Below are 25,224 nucleotides of genomic sequence, written 5' to 3'. Positions count from 1 at the left end.
TTTACATTACATCACTCTGACTGTCCTGTCTCGTCTTCTCTTTACTTTACAGCACTCTGACTGTCCTGTCTCGTCTTCTCTTTACATTACAGCACTCTGACTGTCCTGTCTCGTCTTCTCTTTACATTACAGCACTCTGACTGTCCTGTCTCGTCTTCTCTTTACATTACAGCACTCTGACTGTCCTGTCTCGTCTTCTCTTTACATTACAGCACTCTGACTGTCCTGTCTCGTCTTCTCTTTACTTTACAGCACTCTGACTGTCCTGTCTCGTCTTCTCTTTACATTACAGCACTCTGACTGTCCTGTCTCGTCTTCTCTTTCCTTTACATCACTCTGACTGTCCTGTCTCGTCTTCTCTTTACTTTACAGCACTCTGACTGTCCTGTCTCGTCTTCTCTTTACATTACAGCACTCTGACTGTCCTGTCTCGTCTTCTCTTTACATTACAGCACTCTGACTGTCCTGTCTCGTCTTCTCTTTACTACTCTGACTACACTCTGACTGCACTCTGACTGTCCTGTCTCGTCTTCTCTTTACATTACAGCACTCTGACTGTCCTGTCTCGTCTTCTCTTTACATTACATCACTCTGACTGTCCTGTCTCGTCTTCTCTTTACATTACAGCACTCTGACTGTCCTGTCTCGTCTTCTCTTTACATTACAGCACTCTGACTGTCCTGTCTCGTCTTCTCTTTACATTACAGCACTCTGACTGTCCTGTCTCGTCTTCTCTTTACATTACATCACTCTGACTGTCCTGTCTCGTCTTCTCTTTACATTACAGCACTCTGACTGTCCTGTCTCGTCTTCTCTTTACATTACAGCACTCTGACTGTCCTGTCTCGTCTTCTCTTTACTTTACAGCACTCTGACTGTCCTGTCTCGTCTTCTCTTTACATTACAGCACTCTGACTGTCCTGTCTCATCTTCTCTTTACTTTACAGCACTCTGACTGTCCTGTCTCGTCTTCTCTTTACATTACATCACTCTGACTGTCCTGTCTCGTCTTCTCTTTACTTTACAGCACTCTGACTGTCCTGTCTCGTCTTCTCTTTACATTACAGCACTCTGACTGTCCTGTCTCGTCTTCTCTTTACATTACAGCACTCTGACTGTCCTGTCTCGTCTTCTCTTTACATTACAGCACTCTGACTGTCCTGTCTCGTCTTCTCTTTACATTACAGCACTCTGACTGTCCTGTCTCGTCTTCTCTTTACTTTACATCACTCTGACTATCATGTCTCGTCTTCTCTTTACATTACAGCACTCTGACTTTCCTGTCTCTTCTTCTCTTTACATTACAGCACTCTGACTATCCTGTCTCGTCTTCTCTTTACATTACAGCACTCTGACTGTCCTGTCTCGTCTTCTCTTTACATTACAGCACTCTGACTGTCCTGTCTCGTCTTCTCTTTACTTTACAGCACTCTGACTGTCCTGTCTCGTCTTCTCTTTACATTACAGCACTCTGACTGTCCTGTCTCGTCTTCTCTTTACATTACAGCACTCTGACTGTCCTGTCTCGTCTTCTCTTTACATTACAGCACTCTGACTGTCCTGTCTCATCTTCTCTTTACATTACAGCACTCTGACTGTCCTGTCTCGTCTTCTCTTTACATTACAGCACTCTGACTGTCCTGTCTCGTCTTCTCTTTACATTACATCACTCTGACTGTCCTGTCTCGTCTTCTCTTTACACAGCACTCTGACTGTCCTGTCTCGTCTTCTCTTTAGCACTCTGACTGTCCTGTCTCGTCTTCTCTTTACATTACAGCACTCTGACTGTCCTGTCTCGTCTTCTCTTTACTTTACAGCACTCTGACTGTCCTGTCTCGTCTTCTCTTTACATTACAGCACTCTGACTGTCCTGTCTCATCTTCTCTTTACTTTACAGCACTCTGACTGTCCTGTCTCGTCTTCTCTTTACATTACATCACTCTGACTGTCCTGTCTCGTCTTCTCTTTACTTTACAGCACTCTGACTGTCCTGTCTCGTCTTCTCTTTACATTACAGCACTCTGACTGTCCTGTCTCGTCTTCTCTTTACATTACAGCACTCTGACTGTCCTGTCTTGTCTTCTCTTTACATTACATCACTCTGACTGTCCTGTCTCGTCTTCTCTTTACATTACATCACTCTGACTGTCCTGTCTCGTCTTCTCTTTACATTACAGCACTCTGACTGTCCTGTCTTGTCTTCTCTTTACATTACATCACTCTGACTGTCCTGTCTCGTCTTCTCTTTACATTACAGCACTCTGACTGTCCTGTCTCGTCTTTACTTTACATTACAGCACTCTGACTGTCCTGTCTCGTCTTCTCTTTACATTACAGCACTCTGACTGTCCTGTCTCGTCTTCTCTTTACATTACAGCACTCTGACTGTCCTGTCTCGTCTTCTCTTTACATTACAGCACTCTGACTGTCCTGTCTCATCTTCTCTTTACATTACAGCACTCTGACTGTCCTGTCTCGTCTTCTCTTTACATTACAGCACTCTGACTGTCCTGTCTCGTCTTCTCTTTACATTACAGCACTCTGACTGTCCTGTCTCGTCTTCTCTTTACTTACAGCACTCTGACTGTCCTGTCTCGTCTTCTCTTTACATTACAGCACTCTGACTGTCCTGTCTCGTCTTCTCTTTACATTACAGCACTCTGACTGTCCTGTCTCGTCTTCTCTTTACTTTACAGCACTCTGACTGTCCTGTCTCGTCTTCTCTTTACATTACAGCACTCTGACTGTCCTGTCTCATCTTCTCTTTACTTTACAGCACTCTGACTGTCCTGTCTCGTCTTCTCTTTACATTACATCACTCTGACTGTCCTGTCTCGTCTTCTCTTTACTTTACAGCACTCTGACTGTCCTGTCTCGTCTTCTCTTTACATTACAGCACTCTGACTGTCCTGTCTCGTCTTCTCTTTACATTACAGCACTCTGACTGTCCTGTCTCGTCTTCTCTTTACATTACAGCACTCTGACTGTCCTGTCTCGTCTTCTCTTTACATTACAGCACTCTGACTGTCCTGTCTCGTCTTCTCTTTACTTTACAGCACTCTGACTGTCCTGTCTCGTCTTCTCTTTACATTACAGCACTCTGACTGTCCTGTCTCGTCTTCTCTTTCCTTTACATCACTCTGACTGTCCTGTCTCGTCTTCTCTTTACTTTACAGCACTCTGACTGTCCTGTCTCGTCTTCTCTTTACATTACAGCACTCTGACTGTCCTGTCTCGTCTTCTCTTTACATTACAGCACTCTGACTGTCCTGTCTCGTCTTCTCTTTACTTTACAGCACTCTGACTGTCCTGTCTCGTCTTCTCTTTACATTACAGCACTCTGACTGTCCTGTCTCGTCTTCTCTTTACATTACATCACTCTGACTGTCCTGTCTCGTCTTCTCTTTACATTACAGCACTCTGACTGTCCTGTCTCGTCTTCTCTTTACATTACAGCACTCTGACTGTCCTGTCTCGTCTTCTCTTTACATTACAGCACTCTGACTGTCCTGTCTCGTCTTCTCTTTACATTACATCACTCTGACTGTCCTGTCTCGTCTTCTCTTTACATTACAGCACTCTGACTGTCCTGTCTCGTCTTCTCTTTACATTACAGCACTCTGACTGTCCTGTCTCGTCTTCTCTTTACTTTACAGCACTCTGACTGTCCTGTCTCGTCTTCTCTTTACATTACAGCACTCTGACTGTCCTGTCTCATCTTCTCTTTACTTTACAGCACTCTGACTGTCCTGTCTCGTCTTCTCTTTACATTACATCACTCTGACTGTCCTGTCTCGTCTTCTCTTTACTTTACAGCACTCTGACTGTCCTGTCTCGTCTTCTCTTTACATTACAGCACTCTGACTGTCCTGTCTCGTCTTCTCTTTACATTACAGCACTCTGACTGTCCTGTCTCGTCTTCTCTTTACATTACAGCACTCTGACTGTCCTGTCTCGTCTTCTCTTTACATTACAGCACTCTGACTGTCCTGTCTCGTCTTCTCTTTACTTTACATCACTCTGACTATCCTGTCTCGTCTTCTCTTTACATTACAGCACTCTGACTGTCCTGTCTCGTCTTCTCTTTACATTACAGCACTCTGACTATCCTGTCTCGTCTTCTCTTTACATTACAGCACTCTGACTGTCCTGTCTCGTCTTCTCTTTACATTACAGCACTCTGACTGTCCTGTCTCGTCTTCTCTTTACTTTACAGCACTCTGACTGTCCTGTCTCGTCTTCTCTTTACATTACAGCACTCTGACTGTCCTGTCTCGTCTTCTCTTTACTTTACATCACTCTGACTGTCCTGTCTCGTCTTCTCTTTACTTTACAGCACTCTGACTGTCCTGTCTCGTCTTCTCTTTACATTACAGCACTCTGACTGTCCTGTCTCGTCTTCTCTTTACATTACAGCACTCTGACTGTCCTGTCTCGTCTTCTCTTTACTTTACAGCACTCTGACTGTCCTGTCTCGTCTTCTCTTTACATTACAGCACTCTGACTGTCCTGTCTCGTCTTCTCTTTACATTACATCACTCTGACTGTCCTGTCTCGTCTTCTCTTTACATTACAGCACTCTGACTGTCCTGTCTCGTCTTCTCTTTACATTACAGCACTCTGACTGTCCTGTCTCGTCTTCTCTTTACATTACAGCACTCTGACTGTCCTGTCTCGTCTTCTCTTTACATTACATCACTCTGACTGTCCTGTCTCGTCTTCTCTTTACATTACAGCACTCTGACTGTCCTGTCTCGTCTTCTCTTTACATTACAGCACTCTGACTGTCCTGTCTCGTCTTCTCTTTACTTTACAGCACTCTGACTGTCCTGTCTCGTCTTCTCTTTACATTACAGCACTCTGACTGTCCTGTCTCATCTTCTCTTTACTTTACAGCACTCTGACTGTCCTGTCTCGTCTTCTCTTTACATTACATCACTCTGACTGTCCTGTCTCGTCTTCTCTTTACTTTACAGCACTCTGACTGTCCTGTCTCGTCTTCTCTTTACATTACAGCACTCTGACTGTCCTGTCTCGTCTTCTCTTTACATTACAGCACTCTGACTGTCCTGTCTCGTCTTCTCTTTACATTACAGCACTCTGACTGTCCTGTCTCGTCTTCTCTTTACATTACAGCACTCTGACTGTCCTGTCTCGTCTTCTCTTTACTTTACAGCACTCTGACTGTCCTGTCTCGTCTTCTCTTTACATTACAGCACTCTGACTGTCCTGTCTCGTCTTCTCTTTACTTTACATCACTCTGACTGTCCTGTCTCGTCTTCTCTTTACTTTACAGCACTCTGACTGTCCTGTCTCGTCTTCTCTTTACATTACAGCACTCTGACTGTCCTGTCTCGTCTTCTCTTTACATTACAGCACTCTGACTGTCCTGTCTCGTCTTCTCTTTACTTTACAGCACTCTGACTGTCCTGTCTCGTCTTCTCTTTACATTACAGCACTCTGACTGTCCTGTCTCGTCTTCTCTTTACATTACATCACTCTGACTGTCCTGTCTCGTCTTCTCTTTACATTACAGCACTCTGACTGTCCTGTCTCGTCTTCTCTTTACATTACAGCACTCTGACTGTCCTGTCTCGTCTTCTCTTTACATTACAGCACTCTGACTGTCCTGTCTCGTCTTCTCTTTACATTACATCACTCTGACTGTCCTGTCTCGTCTTCTCTTTACATTACAGCACTCTGACTGTCCTGTCTCGTCTTCTCTTTACATTACAGCACTCTGACTGTCCTGTCTCGTCTTCTCTTTACATTACAGCACTCTGACTGTCCTGTCTCGTCTTCTCTTTACATTACAGCACTCTGACTGTCCTGTCTCGTCTTCTCTTTACATTACAGCACTCTGACTGTCCTGTCTCGTCTTCTCTGTACTTTACATTACATCACTCTGACTGTCCTGTCTCGTCTTCTCTGTACTTTACATTACATCACTCTGACTGTCCTGTCTCGTCTTCTCTGTACTTTACATCACTCTGACTGTCCTGTCTCGTCTTCTCTTTACATTACATCACTCTGACTGTCCTGTCTCGTCTTCTCTTTACATTACAGCACTCTGACTGTCCTGTCTCGTCTTCTCTTTACTTTACATCACTCTGACTGTCCTGTCTCGTCTTCTCTGTACTTTACATCACTCTGACTGTCCTGTCTCGTCTTCTCTTTACATTACAGCACTCTGACTATCCTGTCTCGTCTTCTCTTTACTTTACATCACTCTGACTGTCCTGTCTCGTCTTCTCTTTACATTACAGCACTCTGACTGTCCTGTCTCGTCTTCTCTTTACATTACATCACTCTGACTGTCCTGTCTCGTCTTCTCTTTACATTACAGCACTCTGACTGTCCTGTCTCGTCTTCTCTTTACATTACATCACTCTGACTGTCCTGTCTCGTCTTCTCTTTACATTACAGCACTCTGACTGTCCTGTCTCGTCTTTACTTTACATTACATCACTCTGACTGTCCTGTCTCGTCTTCTCTTTACATTACAGCACTCTGACTGTCCTGTCTCGTCTTCTCTTTACTTTACATCACTCTGACTATCCTGTCTCGTCTTCTCTTTACATTACAGCACTCTGACTGTCCTGTCTCGTCTTCTCTTTACATTACAGCACTCTGACTATCCTGTCTCGTCTTCTCTTTACATTACAGCACTCTGACTGTCCTGTCTCGTCTTCTCTTTACATTACAGCACTCTGACTGTCCTGTCTCGTCTTCTCTTTACATTACAGCACTCTGACTGTCCTGTCTCGTCTTCTCTTTACTTTACAGCACTCTGACTGTCCTGTCTCGTCTTCTCTTTACATTACAGCACTCTGACTGTCCTGTCTCGTCTTCTCTTTACTTTACATCACTCTGACTGTCCTGTCTCGTCTTCTCTTTACTTTACAGCACTCTGACTGTCCTGTCTCGTCTTCTCTTTACATTACAGCACTCTGACTGTCCTGTCTCGTCTTCTCTTTACATTACAGCACTCTGACTGTCCTGTCTCGTCTTCTCTTTACTTTACAGCACTCTGACTGTCCTGTCTCGTCTTCTCTTTACATTACAGCACTCTGACTGTCCTGTCTCGTCTTCTCTTTACATTACATCACTCTGACTGTCCTGTCTCGTCTTCTCTTTACATTACAGCACTCTGACTGTCCTGTCTCGTCTTCTCTTTACATTACAGCACTCTGACTGTCCTGTCTCGTCTTCTCTTTACATTACAGCACTCTGACTGTCCTGTCTCGTCTTCTCTTTACATTACATCACTCTGACTGTCCTGTCTCGTCTTCTCTTTACATTACAGCACTCTGACTGTCCTGTCTCGTCTTCTCTTTACATTACAGCACTCTGACTGTCCTGTCTCGTCTTCTCTTTACATTACAGCACTCTGACTGTCCTGTCTCGTCTTCTCTTTACATTACAGCACTCTGACTGTCCTGTCTCGTCTTCTCTTTACATTACAGCACTCTGACTGTCCTGTCTCGTCTTCTCTGTACTTTACATTACATCACTCTGACTGTCCTGTCTCGTCTTCTCTGTACTTTACATTACATCACTCTGACTGTCCTGTCTCGTCTTCTCTGTACTTTACATCACTCTGACTGTCCTGTCTCGTCTTCTCTTTACATTACATCACTCTGACTGTCCTGTCTCGTCTTCTCTTTACATTACAGCACTCTGACTGTCCTGTCTCGTCTTCTCTTTACTTTACATCACTCTGACTGTCCTGTCTCGTCTTCTCTGTACTTTACATCACTCTGACTGTCCTGTCTCGTCTTCTCTTTACATTACAGCACTCTGACTATCCTGTCTCGTCTTCTCTTTACTTTACATCACTCTGACTGTCCTGTCTCGTCTTCTCTTTACATTACAGCACTCTGACTGTCCTGTCTCGTCTTCTCTTTACATTACATCACTCTGACTGTCCTGTCTCGTCTTCTCTTTACATTACAGCACTCTGACTGTCCTGTCTCGTCTTCTCTTTACATTACATCACTCTGACTGTCCTGTCTCGTCTTCTCTTTACATTACAGCACTCTGACTGTCCTGTCTCGTCTTTACTTTACATTACATCACTCTGACTGTCCTGTCTCGTCTTCTCTTTACATTACAGCACTCTGACTGTCCTGTCTCGTCTTCTCTTTACTTTACATCACTCTGACTATCCTGTCTCGTCTTCTCTTTACATTACAGCACTCTGACTGTCCTGTCTCGTCTTCTCTTTACATTACAGCACTCTGACTATCCTGTCTCGTCTTCTCTTTACATTACAGCACTCTGACTGTCCTGTCTCGTCTTCTCTTTACATTACAGCACTCTGACTGTCCTGTCTCGTCTTCTCTTTACATTACAGCACTCTGACTGTCCTGTCTTGTCTTCTCTTTACATTACAGCACTCTGACTATCCTGTCTCGTCTTCTCTTTACATTACAGCACTCTGACTGTCCTGTCTCGTCTTCTCTTTACATTACAGCACTCTGACTGTCCTGTCTCGTCTTCTCTTTACATTACATCACTCTGACTGTCCTGTCTCGTCTTCTCTTTACATTACAGCACTCTGACTGTCCTGTCTCGTCTTCTCTTTACATTACAGCACTCTGACTATCCTGTCTCGTCTTCTCTTTACATTACAGCACTCTGACTGTCCTGTCTCGTCTTCTCTTTACATTACAGCACTCTGACTATCCTGTCTCGTCTTCTCTTTACATTACAGCACTCTGACTGTCCTGTCTCGTCTTCTCTTTACATTACAGCACTCTGACTGTCCTGTCTCGTCTTCTCTTTACATTACAGCACTCTGACTGTCCTGTCTCGTCTTCTCTTTACATTACAGCACTCTGACTGTCCTGTCTCGTCTTCTCTTTACATTACAGCACTCTGACTGTCCTGTCTCGTCTTCTCTTTACATTACAGCACTCTGACTGTCCTGTCTCGTCTTCTCTTTACATTACAGCACTCTGACTGTCCTGTCTCGTCTTCTCTTTACTTTACATCACTCTGACTGTCCTGTCTTGTCTTCTCTTTTCATTACATCCCTCTGACTGTCCTGTCTCATCTTCTCTTTACTTTACATTACATCACTATGACTGTCCTGTCTCATCTTCTCTGTACTTTACATTACATCACTATGACTGTCCTGTCTCATCTTCTCTGTACTTTACATTACATCACTCTGACTGTCCTGTCCCGTCTTCTCTTTACTTTACATCACTCTGACTGTCCTGTCTCGTGTTCTCTTTACTTTACATTACATCACTCTGACTGTCCTGTCTCGTCTTCTCTTTACTTTACATCACTCTGACTGTCCTGTCTTGTCTTCTCTTTTCATTACATCCCTCTGACTGTCCTGTCTCATCTTCTCTTTACTTTACATTACATCACTCTGACTGTCCTGTCTCATCTTCTCTGTACTTTACATTACATCACTCTGACTGTCCTGTCTTGTCTTCTCTTTACATTACATCACTCTGACTGTCCTGTCTCGTCTTCTCTTTACATTACATCACTCTGACTGTCCTGTCTCGTCTTCTCTTTACTTTACTTTACATCACTCTGACTGTCCTGTCTTGTCTTCTCTTTTCATTACATCCCTCTGACTGTCCTGTCTCATCTTCTCTTTACATTACATCACTCTGACTGTCCTGTCTCATCTTCTCTTTACATTACATCACTCTGACTGTCCTGTCTCGTCTTCTCTTTACTTTACTTTACATCACTCTGACTGTCCTGTCTTGTCTTCTCTTTTCATTACATCACTCTGACTGTCCTGTCTCATCTTCTCTTTACATTACATCACTCTGACTGTCCTGTCTCGTCTTCTCTTTACATTACATCACTCTGACTGTCCTGTCTCATCTTCTCTTTACATTACATCACTCTGACTGTCCTGTCTCATCTTCTCTTTACATTACATCACTCTGACTGTCCTGTCTTGTCTTCTCTTTACATTACATCACTCTGACTGTCCTGTCTCGTCTTCTCTGTACATTACAGCACTCTGACTGTCCTGTCTTGTCTTCTCTTTACATTACATCACTCTGACTGTCCTGTCTCGTCTTTACTTTACATTACATCACTCTGACTGTCCTGTCTCGTCTTCTCTTTACATTACAGCACTCTGACTGTCCTGTCTCGTCTTCTCTTTACTTTACATCACTCTGACTGTCCTGTCTCGTCTTCTCTTTACATTACAGCACTCTGACTGTCCTGTCTCGTCTTCTCTTTACATTACAGCACTCTGACTATCCTGTCTCGTCTTCTCTTTACATTACAGCACTCTGACTGTCCTGTCTCGTCTTCTCTTTACATTACAGCACTCTGACTGTCCTGTCTCGTCTTCTCTTTACATTACAGCACTCTGACTGTCCTGTCTTGTCTTCTCTTTACATTACAGCACTCTGACTATCCTGTCTTGTCTTCTCTTTACATTACATCACTCTGACTGTCCTGTCTCGTCTTCTCTGTACATTACAGCACTCTGACTGTCCTGTCTTGTCTTCTCTTTACATTACATCACTCTGACTGTCCTGTCTCGTCTTTACTTTACATTACATCACTCTGACTGTCCTGTCTCGTCTTCTCTTTACATTACAGCACTCTGACTGTCCTGTCTCGTCTTCTCTTTACTTTACATCACTCTGACTGTCCTGTCTCGTCTTCTCTTTACATTACAGCACTCTGACTGTCCTGTCTCGTCTTCTCTTTACATTACAGCACTCTGACTATCCTGTCTCGTCTTCTCTTTACATTACAGCACTCTGACTGTCCTGTCTCGTCTTCTCTTTACATTACAGCACTCTGACTGTCCTGTCTCGTCTTCTCTTTACATTACAGCACTCTGACTGTCCTGTCTTGTCTTCTCTTTACATTACAGCACTCTGACTATCCTGTCTCGTCTTCTCTTTACATTACAGCACTCTGACTGTCCTGTCTCGTCTTCTCTTTACATTACAGCACTCTGACTGTCCTGTCTCGTCTTCTCTTTACATTACATCACTCTGACTGTCCTGTCTCGTCTTCTCTTTACATTACAGCACTCTGACTGTCCTGTCTCGTCTTCTCTTTACATTACAGCACTCTGACTATCCTGTCTCGTCTTCTCTTTACATTACAGCACTCTGACTGTCCTGTCTCGTCTTCTCTTTACATTACAGCACTCTGACTATCCTGTCTCGTCTTCTCTTTACATTACAGCACTCTGACTGTCCTGTCTCGTCTTCTCTTTACATTACAGCACTCTGACTGTCCTGTCTCGTCTTCTCTTTACATTACAGCACTCTGACTGTCCTGTCTTGTCTTCTCTTTACATTACAGCACTCTGACTATCCTGTCTCGTCTTCTCTTTACATTACAGCACTCTGACTGTCCTGTCTCGTCTTCTCTTTACATTACAGCACTCTGACTGTCCTGTCTCGTCTTCTCTTTACATTACAGCACTCTGACTGTCCTGTCTCGTCTTCTCTTTACATTACAGCACTCTGACTGTCCTGTCTCGTCTTCTCTTTACATTACAGCACTCTGACTGTCCTGTCTCGTCTTCTCTTTACTTTACATCACTCTGACTGTCCTGTCTTGTCTTCTCTTTTCATTACATCCCTCTGACTGTCCTGTCTCATCTTCTCTTTACTTTACATTACATCACTATGACTGTCCTGTCTCATCTTCTCTGTACTTTACATTACATCACTATGACTGTCCTGTCTCATCTTCTCTGTACTTTACATTACATCACTCTGACTGTCCTGTCCCGTCTTCTCTTTACTTTACATCACTCTGACTGTCCTGTCTCGTGTTCTCTTTACTTTACATTACATCACTCTGACTGTCCTGTCTCGTCTTCTCTTTACTTTACATCACTCTGACTGTCCTGTCTTGTCTTCTCTTTTCATTACATCCCTCTGACTGTCCTGTCTCATCTTCTCTTTACTTTACATTACATCACTCTGACTGTCCTGTCTCATCTTCTCTGTACTTTACATTACATCACTCTGACTGTCCTGTCTTGTCTTCTCTTTACATTACATCACTCTGACTGTCCTGTCTCGTCTTCTCTTTACATTACATCACTCTGACTGTCCTGTCTCGTCTTCTCTTTACTTTACTTTACATCACTCTGACTGTCCTGTCTTGTCTTCTCTTTTCATTACATCCCTCTGACTGTCCTGTCTCATCTTCTCTTTACATTACATCACTCTGACTGTCCTGTCTCATCTTCTCTTTACATTACATCACTCTGACTGTCCTGTCTCGTCTTCTCTTTACTTTACTTTACATCACTCTGACTGTCCTGTCTTGTCTTCTCTTTTCATTACATCACTCTGACTGTCCTGTCTCATCTTCTCTTTACATTACATCACTCTGACTGTCCTGTCTCGTCTTCTCTTTACATTACATCACTCTGACTGTCCTGTCTCATCTTCTCTTTACATTACATCACTCTGACTGTCCTGTCTCATCTTCTCTTTACATTACATCACTCTGACTGTCCTGTCTCGTCTTCTCTTTACTTTACTTTACATCACTCTGACTGTCCTGTCTTGTCTTCTCTTTTCATTACATCCCTCTGACTGTCCTGTCTCGTCTTTACTTTACATTACATCACTCTGACTGTCCTGTCTCGTCTTCTCTTTACATTACATCACTCTGACTGTCCTGTCTTGTCTTCTCTTTACATTACATCACTCTGACTGTCATGTCTCGTCTTCTCTTTACTTTACATCCCTCTGACTGTCCTGTCTAGTCTTCTCTTTACTTTACATCACTCTGACTGTCCTGTCTGGTCTTCTCTTTACATTACATCCCTCTGACTGTCATGTCTCGTCTTGTCTTTACTTTACATCACTCTGACTGTCATGTCTAGTCTTCTCTTTACTTTACATTACATCACTCTGACTGTCCTGTCTCATCTTCTCTTTACTTTACATTACATCACTCTGACTGTCCTGTCTCATCTTCTCTTTACTTTACATTACATCCCTCTGACTGTCCTGTCTCGTCTTCTCTTTACTTTACATTACATCACTCTGACTGTCCTGTCTCATCTTCTCTTTACTTTACATTACATCCCTCTGACTGTCCTGTCTCATCTTCTCTGTACTTTACATTACATCACTCTGACTGTCCTGTCTCGTCTTCTCTGTACTTTACATTACATCACTATGACTGTCCTGTCCCGTCTTCTCTTTACTTTACATCACTCTGACTGTCATGTCTAGTCTTCTCTTTACTTTACATCACTCTGACTGTCCTGTCTCGTCTTCTCTTTACTTTACATCACTCTGACTGTCCTGTCTTGTCTTCTCTTTTCATTACATCCCTCTGACTGTCCTGTCTCATCTTGTCTTTACTTTACATTACATCACTCTGACTGTCCTGTCTCGTCTTCTCTGTACTTTACATCACTCTGACTGTCCTGTCTTGTCTTCTCTTTACATTACATCACTCTGACTGTCCTGTCTCGTCTTCTCTTTACTTTACATCCCTCTGACTGTCCTGTCTCATCTTCTCTTTACTTTACATCCCTCTGACTGTCCTGTCTCGTCTTCTCTTTACTTTACATCACTCTGACTGTCCTGTCTCGTGTTCTCTTTACTTTACATCCCTCTGACTGTCCTGTCTCATCTTCTCTGTACTTTACATTACATCACTCTGACTGTCCTGTCTCGTCTTCTCTGTACTTTACATTACATCACTCTGACTGTCCTGTCTCGTCTTCTCTGTACTTTACATCACTCTGACTGTCCTGTCTCGTGTTCTCTTTACATTACATCCCTCTGACTGTCCTGTCTCATCTTGTCTTTACTTTACATTACATCACTCTGACTCTCCTTCACTTTACTTTACATTACATCACTCTGACTGTCCTGTCTTGTCTTCTCTTTACATTACATCGCTATGACTGTCCTGTCTCGTGTTCTCTTTACTTTACATTACATCACTCTGACTGTCCTGTCTCGTGTTCTCTTTACATTACATCACTCTGACTGTCCTGTCTCATCTTCTCTGTACTTTACATTACATCACTCTGACTGTCCTGTCTCGTCTTCTCTGTACTTTACATCACTCTGACTGTCCTGTCTCGTGTTCTCTTTACATTACATCACTATGACTGTCCTGTCTCGTGTTCTCTTTACTTTACATTACATCACTCTGACTGTCCTGTCTTGTCTTCTCTTTACATTACATCACTCTGACTGTCCTGTCTCGTGTTCTCTTTACTTTACATTACATCACTATGACTGTCCTGTCTCGTGTTCTCTTTACTTTACATTACATCACTCTGACTGTCCTGTCTTGTCTTCTCTTTACATTACATCACTATGACTGTCCTGTCTCGTGTTCTCTTTACTTTACATTACATCACTATGACTGTCCTGTCTCGTGTTCTCTTTACTTTACATTACATCACTCTGACTGTCCTGTCTTGTCTTCTCTTTACATTACATCACTCTGACTCTCATGTCTCATCTTCTCTTTACTTTACATCACTCTGACTGTCCTGTCTATTCTTCTCTTTACTTTACATCCCTCTGACTGTCCTGTCTCGTCTTCTCTTTACTTTACATTACATCTGCCTGTGATTGAACTCAACGGGGAAAACCTTCTAGGATATTCCTGCCCATGTCCACAGCAGACATCAAGTTCTCTCTTTCACAGTTCTTCATTTCATTTTTTAAACACAGTTTAACTCTGTATTTTAAAGTGTTAAACAATGACTATAGCAGTATGACAAGATAATTTAAAATAGACACGTCATGTGGGATATGCCAACTGTCCCTGTCCCCAGATCAGACATCAGACAGCCTATTCTCTAGATAATGTAAAATTATATATACGGAATTAGGGACTATTAATGAAGTAGGTAAGGTAATTTTGTCTCTTTGTTTCTGTTCATCACCGTTACACCTCTTTACCCTCTCACTCTGTCTCTGTTCCCCAGCAGGTCAGAGGTCAGACAGCAGGGCCTTGGAGGACCACTATGACTTCCTGGTTCAGTTGAGAAAGGCATCCTCCCACCAACCTGCCTCACACCACTACCAGCACCACAACCACCTGCCCCCCGACGGCAGAAGCCCTGCCCCAGCCATGTACCACACTGGCAGTCTGCGCCTCCGTGATGACCTCCCTCCCGTCTGGTCTGTTGGGGCTCGGAGCTCACCTGAGAGACCAGGTAGGTTATGGATATTGCATCCTTATAAACACACCTTGTGTATATCTCTGTTGATATAGCCCACAAGGCTAATTTGAGTAGAATATTTGTAGTTACATTTACAACATCCGTGGAGCTACTGTCAGAATTGCAGGAAATACATCCTTATGTCATTAACGGCCTGATAGATGGACTCCTCGATGGCTGTTGACTACAGTTTGAATCCTTGACATTGTGTTTCTTAAACTTTTTTGTTTCTGAATGATTTTATTGAATTCTATTGTCCTCTATCTGGCTATGTGTGTCCTAGACGGCGTCCTTTTAAATCTACAGGCTTGCCCGTTCTGCCAGCATACCTTCCACCGCGGAGGGTCCCTACGCGAGCACATCAGGTTTTGCCACGAGCGGGACGGGGGACACTATAGAGCTCAGATGGAACGACACATGGGACTGCACAGTCAGGTACATGGCAAGGGGACACACTGGAAGAAATATAAAATCCTTTGGAGTCCACCTACTACAAAGTGCTACTCTTTCTGAAGGTTTTTCAAGACGGATATGACCATCTAATGACTCCAAAAGGGTGTTATGTCAGAGCATTCGGAAAGTATTCAGACCCCCCTTCCCTTTTTCCACATTTTGTTACGTTACAGCCTTATTCTAAAATGGATTAATTGTTATTTCCCCTCGTCAATCTACACACAATACCCCATAATGACATCACAATACCCCATAATGACAAAGCAAAAACATGTTTTTAAAAAATCTTTGCAAAAAAAAAAAAATTGGATATCACATTTACATAAGTATTCAGACCCTTTACTCAGTACTTTGTTGAAGCACCTTTGGCAGTGATTACAGTTTCAAGTCTTCTTGGGTGTGACGCTACAAGCTTGGCATACCTGTACTTGGGGAGTTTCTCCCATTCTTCTCTGCAGATCCTCTCAAGCTCTGTCAGGTTGGATGAGGAGCGTCACTGCACAGCTATTTTCAGGTCTCTACAGAGATGCTCGATCAGGTTCAAGTCCGGGCTCTGACTGGGCTACTCAAAGACATTCAGTCTGAGGTCCTTAACGCTCTCGATCCTGACTAGTCTCCCAGTCCCTGACGCTGAAAAAACATCTCCACAGCATGATGCTGCCACCACCATGCTTCACTGTAGGGATGGTGCCAGGTTTCCTCCAGACGTGATGCTTGGCATTCAGGCCAAAGTGTTCAATCTTGGTTTCATCAGACCAGAGAATCTTGTTTCTCATGGTCTGAGTCTTTTAGGTGCATTTTGGCAAACTCCAAGCAGGCTGTCATGTGCCTTTTACTGAGGAGTGGTTTCCGTCTGGCCACTCTACCATAAAGGCCTAATTGGTGGAGTGCTGCAGAGATGGTTGTCCTTCTGGAAGATTCTCCCATCTCCATAGAGGAACCCTGGAGCTCTGTCAGAGTGACCATCAGGTTCTTGGTCACCTCCCTGACCAAGGCCCCTTTCCCCCGATTGCTCAGTTTGGCCGGGAGGCCAGGGGGCCTGCCTCCAGACTCTAGGATGAGTCTTGGTGGTTCCAAACATTTAAGAATGATGGAGGCCACTGTGTTCTTGGGGGCCTTCAATACTGCAGAAATGTTTTGGTACCCTTCCCCATATCTGTGCATCGACACAATCCTGTCTTGGAGCTCTACGGACAATTCCTTTGACCTCAGGGCTTGGTTTTTGCTCTGACATGCACTGTCAATTCTGGGACATTATATAGACAGGTTTGTGCCTTTCCAAATCATGTCCAAGCAATTGAATTTACCACAGGTGGACTCCAATCAAGTTGTAGAAACATCTCAAGGATGATCAATGAAAACAGGATGCACTGGAGCTTCATTTTGCGTCTCATAGCAACGGGTCTGAATACTTATGTAATCAAGGTATTTCTGTATTGTTTTTTTCTTTATAAATTTGCACACAAAAAAAATCTGTTTTTGTTTGTCGTTATGGGGTATTGTGATGTCATTATGGGGTATTGTGGTGTCATTATGGGGTATTGTGATGTCGTTATGGGGTATTGTGGTGTCATTATGGGGTATTGTGATGTCATTATGGGGTATTGTGGTGTCATTATGGGGTATTGTGATGTCGTTATGGGGTATTGTGGTGTCATTATGGGTTATTGTGATGTCATTATGGGGTATTGTGATGTCATTATGGGGTATTGTGATGTCATTATGGGGTATTGTGGTGTCATTATGGGGTATTGTGGTGTCATTGTGGGGTATTGTGATGTCATTATGGGGTATTGTGATGTCGTTATGGGGTATTGTGATGTCATTATGGGGTATTGTGGTGTCATTATGGGGTATTGTGATGTCATTATGGGGTATTGTGGTGTCATTATGGGGTATTGTGGTGTCATTATGGGGTATTGTGGTGTCATTATGGGGTATTGTGATGTCATTATGGGGTATTGTTGTGTCATTATGGGGTATTGTGGTGTCATTATGGGGTATTGTGTGTAGATTGATGAGGAACATGTTTTATTTAATACATTTTAGAATCAGGCTGTAACGTAACAAAATGTGGAAAAAGTCAAGGGGTCTGAATACTTTCCAAATGCACTGTAGTTTGACTGTAGAAAAGGCATGATATGCAATCTCAGAGTTGACTCTCAATCTCCTGTTGACCAGAACTGATTTGACTGAATGCGTGTTTGTGATTGGTGCAGCACATTGACCATGGTGCGGAGAGCAGGAAGTTCAAGTGTTTTCAGTGCGGGAAATCCTTCAAGTACAAACACCACCTCAAAGAGCACCTCCGCATCCACAGTGGTAATTTCACCTTTTCTTACATGAAATATTCCAAATCAATTTGATTGGTTTTATGCTAAAGCAATAAGATATGAGAACCCATGGTAATTAATACACGACTAAGGGTTGTTCTTAGGCGCGAAGCATCTTCAACTGAGGTTCCGTGTCTGTGCTTCCTTCTTTAGGTGAGAAACCATATGAATGTTCCAACTGCAAGAAGCGCTTCTCTCACTCTGGCTCCTATAGCTCACACCTCAGCAGTAAGAAGTGCTTGACAGGGGGAGGAGGAGGAGGAGGAGGAGGAGGAGGAGGAGGGGGACGTAGAGGTGGAGGGGAGAGCTATAACAACAGACATAGCCAGGGGACCTGCCAGTCCTCTCCTGCATCACCCTCAGCAGGAAGCAGTAGGAACAGCAGTGGAAAGGGCTCTCCCTACCTTCCTCACACCCAGAAGCGTCAGTCACCAATGGGCTTAGAGAGGGAGCTGTACCCCCCTGGGGACCAGAGCAGGGGGGTCCTCCAGGGCCGGGAGCTAGGCAGGCTGTGGGACCCCCGAGCGGAGTTCTCCCTCCGGGACAACGTGTTCAAGGGCACCAACCTGCTGCCGTACCTCCATACCGGCGCCGGGGGCAAGTTTGAGCAGATGCTGCAGGAGATGTTTGACAGGGAGGAGGGAGATGTAGGCTCACCCAGGGAGGAGGGGAGACTGGGGATTCACAACGGAGGGCGAGACAGGAAGGCAGATGATCCAAAGCCGCTGAAACGCAACCGAACCGGCTCGGGTGAAGGGTACAGGGGTGGAGGTGGGGTGACATGCCACTGGTGCTCCCAGCTCTTCCCCAGCCCTGCCGTGTTACTGCAGCATGAGCGCTACCTCTGTAAGATTAACCGGCAGGCCATGGAGGTGCCTGAAGGTCCTCGCAGCAAAGACCACCTCTCTCCCCTCTACTTCTCCTCCAGAACCCCTCTCCAGCCACCCCCACCAGACAACAACAATAAAACCACAGCGATGGCTAACGGTTTCTCCAAAGATAAGTCTCCTCTCCAGAGACCCTGCTGGCACTCTGTCCCTCAGGAGCTGCTGGTCGCCATGCACTCCCCCCTACAGCCCCGCCCAGGCACACTATCCATGAGATCCTATTGGTCTAGCCAGGAGAGTGGCAGGAGTGGCGGCAGCCCCGGCCAACCAGCACCAACTAGCCCTGCTACAGACATGTCCTCACTGCTACCAATAGGACCATTACCCTCTTCAGAGATCGACTCGCCCCTCTGCCCGGACCTTTCCTCCACCACTCTCACCCCTCATTGGAGTCGAACCATCCCCCAAGGAAGGACCAACGGGTCCGGTAGCTCCCAGAATGACCAACCCCTGGATCTCTCCCTCCCCAAGCCCCAGGAGGGGGAAGTCCTGGAGGACAGCATGCCCAGTAATGGACACCCCCGTCTGGGAGAAAAGAGAGAGAAGACCTACAGAGAGCCAGCAGAGAACCAGCAGCTCCACCGGAGGCTGAGTCTCAGTCCACCTTGGCAACAGGTGTGGGACAGGAGGGGTATTATTTATGTCTGGCTGTGTGCTGTTTGTTTTCTACTGTGTTTCTACACAGTGAATGTATGTGCAATGTGTGATCTGTGGTAATATTTGACTCTTTTAAGACAATAAACATTAATCTAATCTAAATGAATCTAAATCTCATCAGCATCAAGGCGTCTACAGTGGCGTTCCGATGTTTGAGGGCTCCGTCTACAGTGCATACCCTCTGTTTAACCCCATGATGCCTGCTGGGCTAGCTGGCTCAGGACATGATGTGGTCCCCTCCCTGCCCCTCAGTCACCCAGCCAGCAGCCAGCGATTTCTCTCCCCTATGGTCTACATGATGGAGTCGGACACAGATGCCGTGCTGAAGAGGATCCGTCAAGAGAGACAAGCCATCATGGTAAGAACAACATTTCCCCTATTTTTATTTTTCCTTTATTTAACTAGGCAAGTCAGTTAAGAACAAATTCTTATTTGCAATGACGGCCTAGGAACAGTGGGTTAACTGCCTGTTCAGGGGCAGAACGACAGATTGTCAGCTCAGGGGTTTGAACTTGCAACCTTCCGGTTACTAGTCCAACACTCTAACCACTAGGCTACCCTGTTTATTTCAATTCGATCACAGAGAAAGACATTTCAAATGTATTTGACAGGAATGAACTGGTACTAAAGAGAAACCAACGCTGACATCCCCTGAACAGACCCAGATCAGAACCCCCTAACCATTAGTATTGTGAATGTCACCAGGGTGAGGTGATGGATTGCGGGGGTCTGGACTACCCCTCGCTGATGGAGGAGGGAGGAGAGGGAGAAGGGGGACCAGGGAGGAAGAGACTGAAGAAGACAGACGACGGCCTGTACGCCTGCGACATCTGTGACAAGACCTTCCAGAAAAGCAGCTCTCTGCTCCGACACAAGTATGAGCACACAGGTATACGCAGTGACATTTTAAATGTATTTATTTTTATTATATATTTTTTTTTTCCCCCCAATTTTTTTTTTTTTTTTTTTTTATTTTACGTGGTGTCCAATTGTTAGTCGTTACTATCTTGTCTCATCGCTACAACTCCCATACGGGCTCGGGAGAGACGTAGGTCGAAAGCCTCCGAAACACAGCGCGCATCCAACCCGGAAGCCAGCCGCACCAATGTGTTGGGGGAAACACCGTGCACCTGGCAACCTTGGTTAGCGTGCAATGCACCCGGCCCGCCACAGTAGTCGCTGGTGCGCGATGAGACAAGGATATCCCTACCGGCCAAACCCTCCCTAACCCGGACGACGCTAGGCCAATTGACGCAGTGACATTTATAGAAATGATGAAGCATAAATTATACTAAGAGCTCTATTTACACATTCCACGATAGAAATGTAACGGTAATTAAACGGGCCGACGTTTACCGTGAATGCAGTTCTCCGCAAAACCACGGGAACATTGCCTCACACTGTAAGGCTAAACCTCTGCGATGTGGCTTGAATAGAGCCCTTTTTAGTAAGTTTATGGGGAGACAACCAGATAGTATGACCATGGTTTTTAGGGATAATCTCTGTCTTTTGAAAGCTACAGTACGATGGATTGAGCATGTTTCTGTTCTGACATATTCCCCCCACACAGGTAAACGTCCCCACGAGTGTCAGATCTGCAGGAAGGCCTTCAAGCATAAGCACCATCTGATGGAGCACAGTCGCCTGCACTCTGGAGAGAAGCCCTATGAGTGTGATAAGTGTGGCAAGAGGTTCTCCCACTCTGGCTCATACTCCCAACACATGAACCATCGATACACCTACTGTAGCAGGGACCAGGAACAGGAAGGGGTCGAGGAGCCTCCTCTTACCCCAGGAGGGTCCACCGATCTGGGCCATGTTTCCGGGGGCACCCCCTTCTCCATGGAGTACACCCCTATGTTTCTCAGTGATGCCAGTCTGGACGGGGGGATAGGAGGGAGAGCACATGAAGAGGAGGAGGAAGAGGAGGACGAGACAGACAAAACTAAAGGTGGCCATATGAAGGAGGCTTGTACTTTATCAGGGTCAGGGTCTGGTGAAGGGTTAGGGTTGGAGCTGTGCTCTAGCCCTGTGGGGAATGAGAGAGACAGACAGCATGTTGACAGAGACAATGGAGAAGGAGAGAATTCTGGTCTACAGACTTACAGACTTGAAAACAACAATCACTGGGACAGAGATGCGTTGGAACAAAATGGAGACCAGAACACAGACACATACGAGTTGAGCCCAGAAGCCCAGCGGACAAGTATGCCAAAACCAATGCATCTAGCTACAAACATTTAACATTTTAGTCATTTACTAGACGCTCTTATCCAGAGCAACTTACAGTTAGTGTATTAATCTTCAGATCATATCGAGTACATTTTCTCCTCAATAAAGTAGCTATCGGCAAAGTCACTGCTAATGGGGAAAAGAGAAGTGCCTTTTTTTGGTGGTGGTGTTGGAGGGGGGGGGGGGGGTTCAGAGGCAGATTGAGAGCCTTGTGAAAAGACATTTTTTTAAACATGCGCTGTTCAAAATGAAGCAAAACCTACACTGTACAAAGCCATATGAACACAGCCAAACTAAGGACCACTTGAACAGATATAATCAATACAGTAGACAGTACGAGGAATGGTATGATGTCCACTCTGATCAGTATGTGAGAAGCCACAGTATTGACCCCTACACATCTGTCACAACAGCTATCAGTTGACTGCTTCCTGCTTGTGACTGGGTAAGGGTGAAGGAGTTTGTGTGGTTCTGTAGCAAGCAGTGTTGTTCAATTTGTTTCCAGTTGCCTTATCAGTATAAATAATAATTCTTTATTTGCCAGTATAAGTATTCATTTTTTTAAAGGTTTTATATTTGTTTACATCATATTCTCCAAAGAACAACAGGTCTCTGTTGTTTGTTAAAACAAATGTATAAGCAATAAATAATAACTATTATTCAAATTATAATAAAGGATTAAAGATACATTATTTTGTGCCAAAGCCACACATTTGTTTCAGGATATATCTGTGTATATCTGATATATTGACTGTGGTCAAGCTGTGCATTAATTATGGACATTAGTATGGAGATAGATTAGTGCCAAAAAATGATACAATGACCAAAATGAACGGCAATACATAGCCGTACAAATACAGATTTACCTTGGGGTTTCCATGGTGACTAACGAATGTCAAATACAGTATGTAATTCGTGGAAGGCCGAGTGTGTGTGAATTTTCACTTTTCACCTTTGTACTTGATTGATATATTACGGTTAGGTGATTGATTAGTTAAGAAGCCTCACCTGGTTGTTTAGGTCTGAAAATAATAGTAATAATAATAATAATAATAATTGTAAACAAACGGTCCTCTAAAAATTGAGTTTGTTATCCCTGATCTAAAAGATCAGCAAGACATCAAGAAGTGGTCTGTGCCACTAGCCACTAGTCACTAGTCACTAGCCTCTAGCCACTAGCCACTAGTCACTAGCCACTAGCCACTAGCCACTAGTCACTAGCCACTAGTCACTAGCCACTAGCCACTAGCCACTAGTCACTAGCCACTAGCCACTAGCCACTAGCCTCTAGCCACTAGTCACTAGCCACTAGCCACTAGCCTCTAGCCACTAGCCACTAGCCACTAGTCACTAGCCACTAGCCACTAGCCACTAGTCACTAGCCACTAGTCACTAGCCACTAGTCACTAGCCACTAGCCACTAGCCACTAGCCATCCTAAACCTTACAGTATTTCTACACACAAGGGGAAAACGAGAGAATGAAGAGTTAACAAAGATTTAAAACAAAACAAAAAAATTGGGGGGGAGGACAACATGAAACTTACCCTGCCTCACGAGGTTTTACATATTTCATATACCAGACATGTGGAGTTGGTTTGTCTCTATTAGAAAACGCACAGACATTGTCTCCATGGAATATACTGTGAGTACTGTGCTTGTACGGCAGTAAACTGTCTTCAGAAAGCATTCACACTTTTTACAACCTGAATTAAAAATGTATACAATTTAGATTTTTTTTTGTGGGGGGGGGGGGGTAACTGGCTTACACACAATATCCCATAATGTCAAAGTGGAAATATGTTTTTCAAAATTTATACAAATGAATAAAAAATGAAAAGTTGAAATGTGTTGAATCCATAAGTATTTAACCCCTTTGCTATGGCAAACCCCAGTTCAGGAATAAAGTATGTGCTTAACAAGTCACATGATACGTTTCATGGACTCACTCTGTGTGAGGCACTAAAGTAATACTGCGAAATAAATACACTGGATTTGCTTATCAATAAGACAGTGAATGTTCCTGAGTGGTCGAGATACAGTTTCGACTTAAATCTGCTAAGGCAAGACCTAAAAATGGTTGTCTAGCAATGATCAACAACCAATTTGACAGAGTTTAAATACTGTGTGGAAATAATGTGTGGAAAGCTCTTAGAGACTTCATCTGTAATCTCTGCCAAAGGTGCTTGTACTAAGTATTAGTATTGACCCAAGGGTCTGAATACTTATATAAATGTGATATTTCTGTGTTCCATTTTCAATAGATTTGCAAAAAAATGTCTAAAAACATGTTTTCACTTTGTCATTATGGGGTATTGTGTGTCGAGGGATGAGACAAAACATCATCGATTTTGAAACAAGGCTGTAAAACAACAAAATGTGGAATAAATCAAGGGGTATGAATGCTTTCTGAAGGTACTGTATATGACACGCGAATTAAAGCAATGTGTCACACATTTCAATGCCGTTGTAGCCAATAGTATTAGAATAACTGAAACGGGACGTTCCCGTTCACGTTGACGTTTCTCCACAGTAACTATCAGTAACTCTATTTATATGGGTGTATCCATGGCGACGGGGGTCAAGCAAGACGCAGGACCGATTCTAGAACATGTATCATCTTCAATACCTCCTATATCTGTCAATGTGAAAACTACCTCCGATATGTTCATCCACCGTGAGTCATCTGTGAATCTGCCACAGCTCTGGTGCTGTACGCGACACCGTTACAGAGAGCTGAGGTGTGACCAAACCAAAATCCTCAGTGTCTGGAGCCGTACTAGACTATACATTCACGGTTGACGCTGCATATGTCGGTTCAATCGGAAATTGCCTTTACAATTCAGGCGCGCTATAGCGATACGGAATGCATCGAGTCCTTGGCCTTCCTCTATCACTATGAACTGAAAACTCATCGTGTCAATATTTAGTAACAGCATGTGTAGGTAATCATGCACAACTCAACCAAGGTCAGAATTATTATCTGATTCTGTAGACTTTAACAAAGCCCACCGCTACCTGATGTCACCAGCTTTTAATACGTTTTAGGGGGACAAAGACATTGTATTTTCTTGGACAAAGTAAGCAAATATTATTTTTGAACTCTTGAGTTGATATCGGCACAACTTGTATCAAGCTGTATATTGTTTAGCAACTCAGTTATGCGTTTTGTATTGAATTACATTTCGTTTTTTACATTTTTTTTTAACCTGTGGATATATTTGTAATAAAAATGTGCGTATTGCTTTGTCCTTTTCATGCATTCTTTCAAACACGTATATAACAATTACATATGTCCCTGACACCTATTCACAAAAATTAAAACTTAAGTTTATGTGAGTTTACTGTCCACGACATGGGACCATGCGCATGATCAGCTTCAGAGACACCAATCACACTGTTCTATGTTAATGACAGGTCTCCTGTGTTCTGGTCAGGGTCACCAGTTTCCTCTTACTGTAAATAGCTCTCCTCACCACTGCCAGG

At 43.9% G+C, this 25,224-nt stretch overlaps 1 protein-coding gene across 1 annotated transcript; it reads left to right on the top strand.

The window, feature by feature from the left end:
- Positions 1-14,944: 14,944 nt before the first annotated feature.
- On the top strand, positions 14,945-24,485 carry LOC139402248 (zinc finger E-box-binding homeobox 2-like; the record flags this gene model as incomplete). The annotated part of the gene is made up of 8 exons (XM_071146346.1): positions 14,945-15,172; positions 15,462-15,613; positions 17,851-17,953; positions 18,118-19,466; positions 19,630-19,866; positions 20,214-20,397; positions 21,079-21,714; positions 24,442-24,485. Coding segments are annotated over 8 exons (2,933 nt in total), but the record flags the coding sequence as incomplete, so codon positions are not given.
- Positions 24,486-25,224: the final 739 nt, after the last annotated feature.

Source organism: Oncorhynchus clarkii, unplaced genomic scaffold (assembly GCF_045791955.1).
Source record: "Oncorhynchus clarkii lewisi isolate Uvic-CL-2024 unplaced genomic scaffold, UVic_Ocla_1.0 unplaced_contig_11503_pilon_pilon, whole genome shotgun sequence".
Classification (NCBI taxonomy): domain Eukaryota; kingdom Metazoa; phylum Chordata; class Actinopteri; order Salmoniformes; family Salmonidae; genus Oncorhynchus; species Oncorhynchus clarkii.
This window is presented reverse-complemented; position numbering and strand designations above follow the sequence as displayed.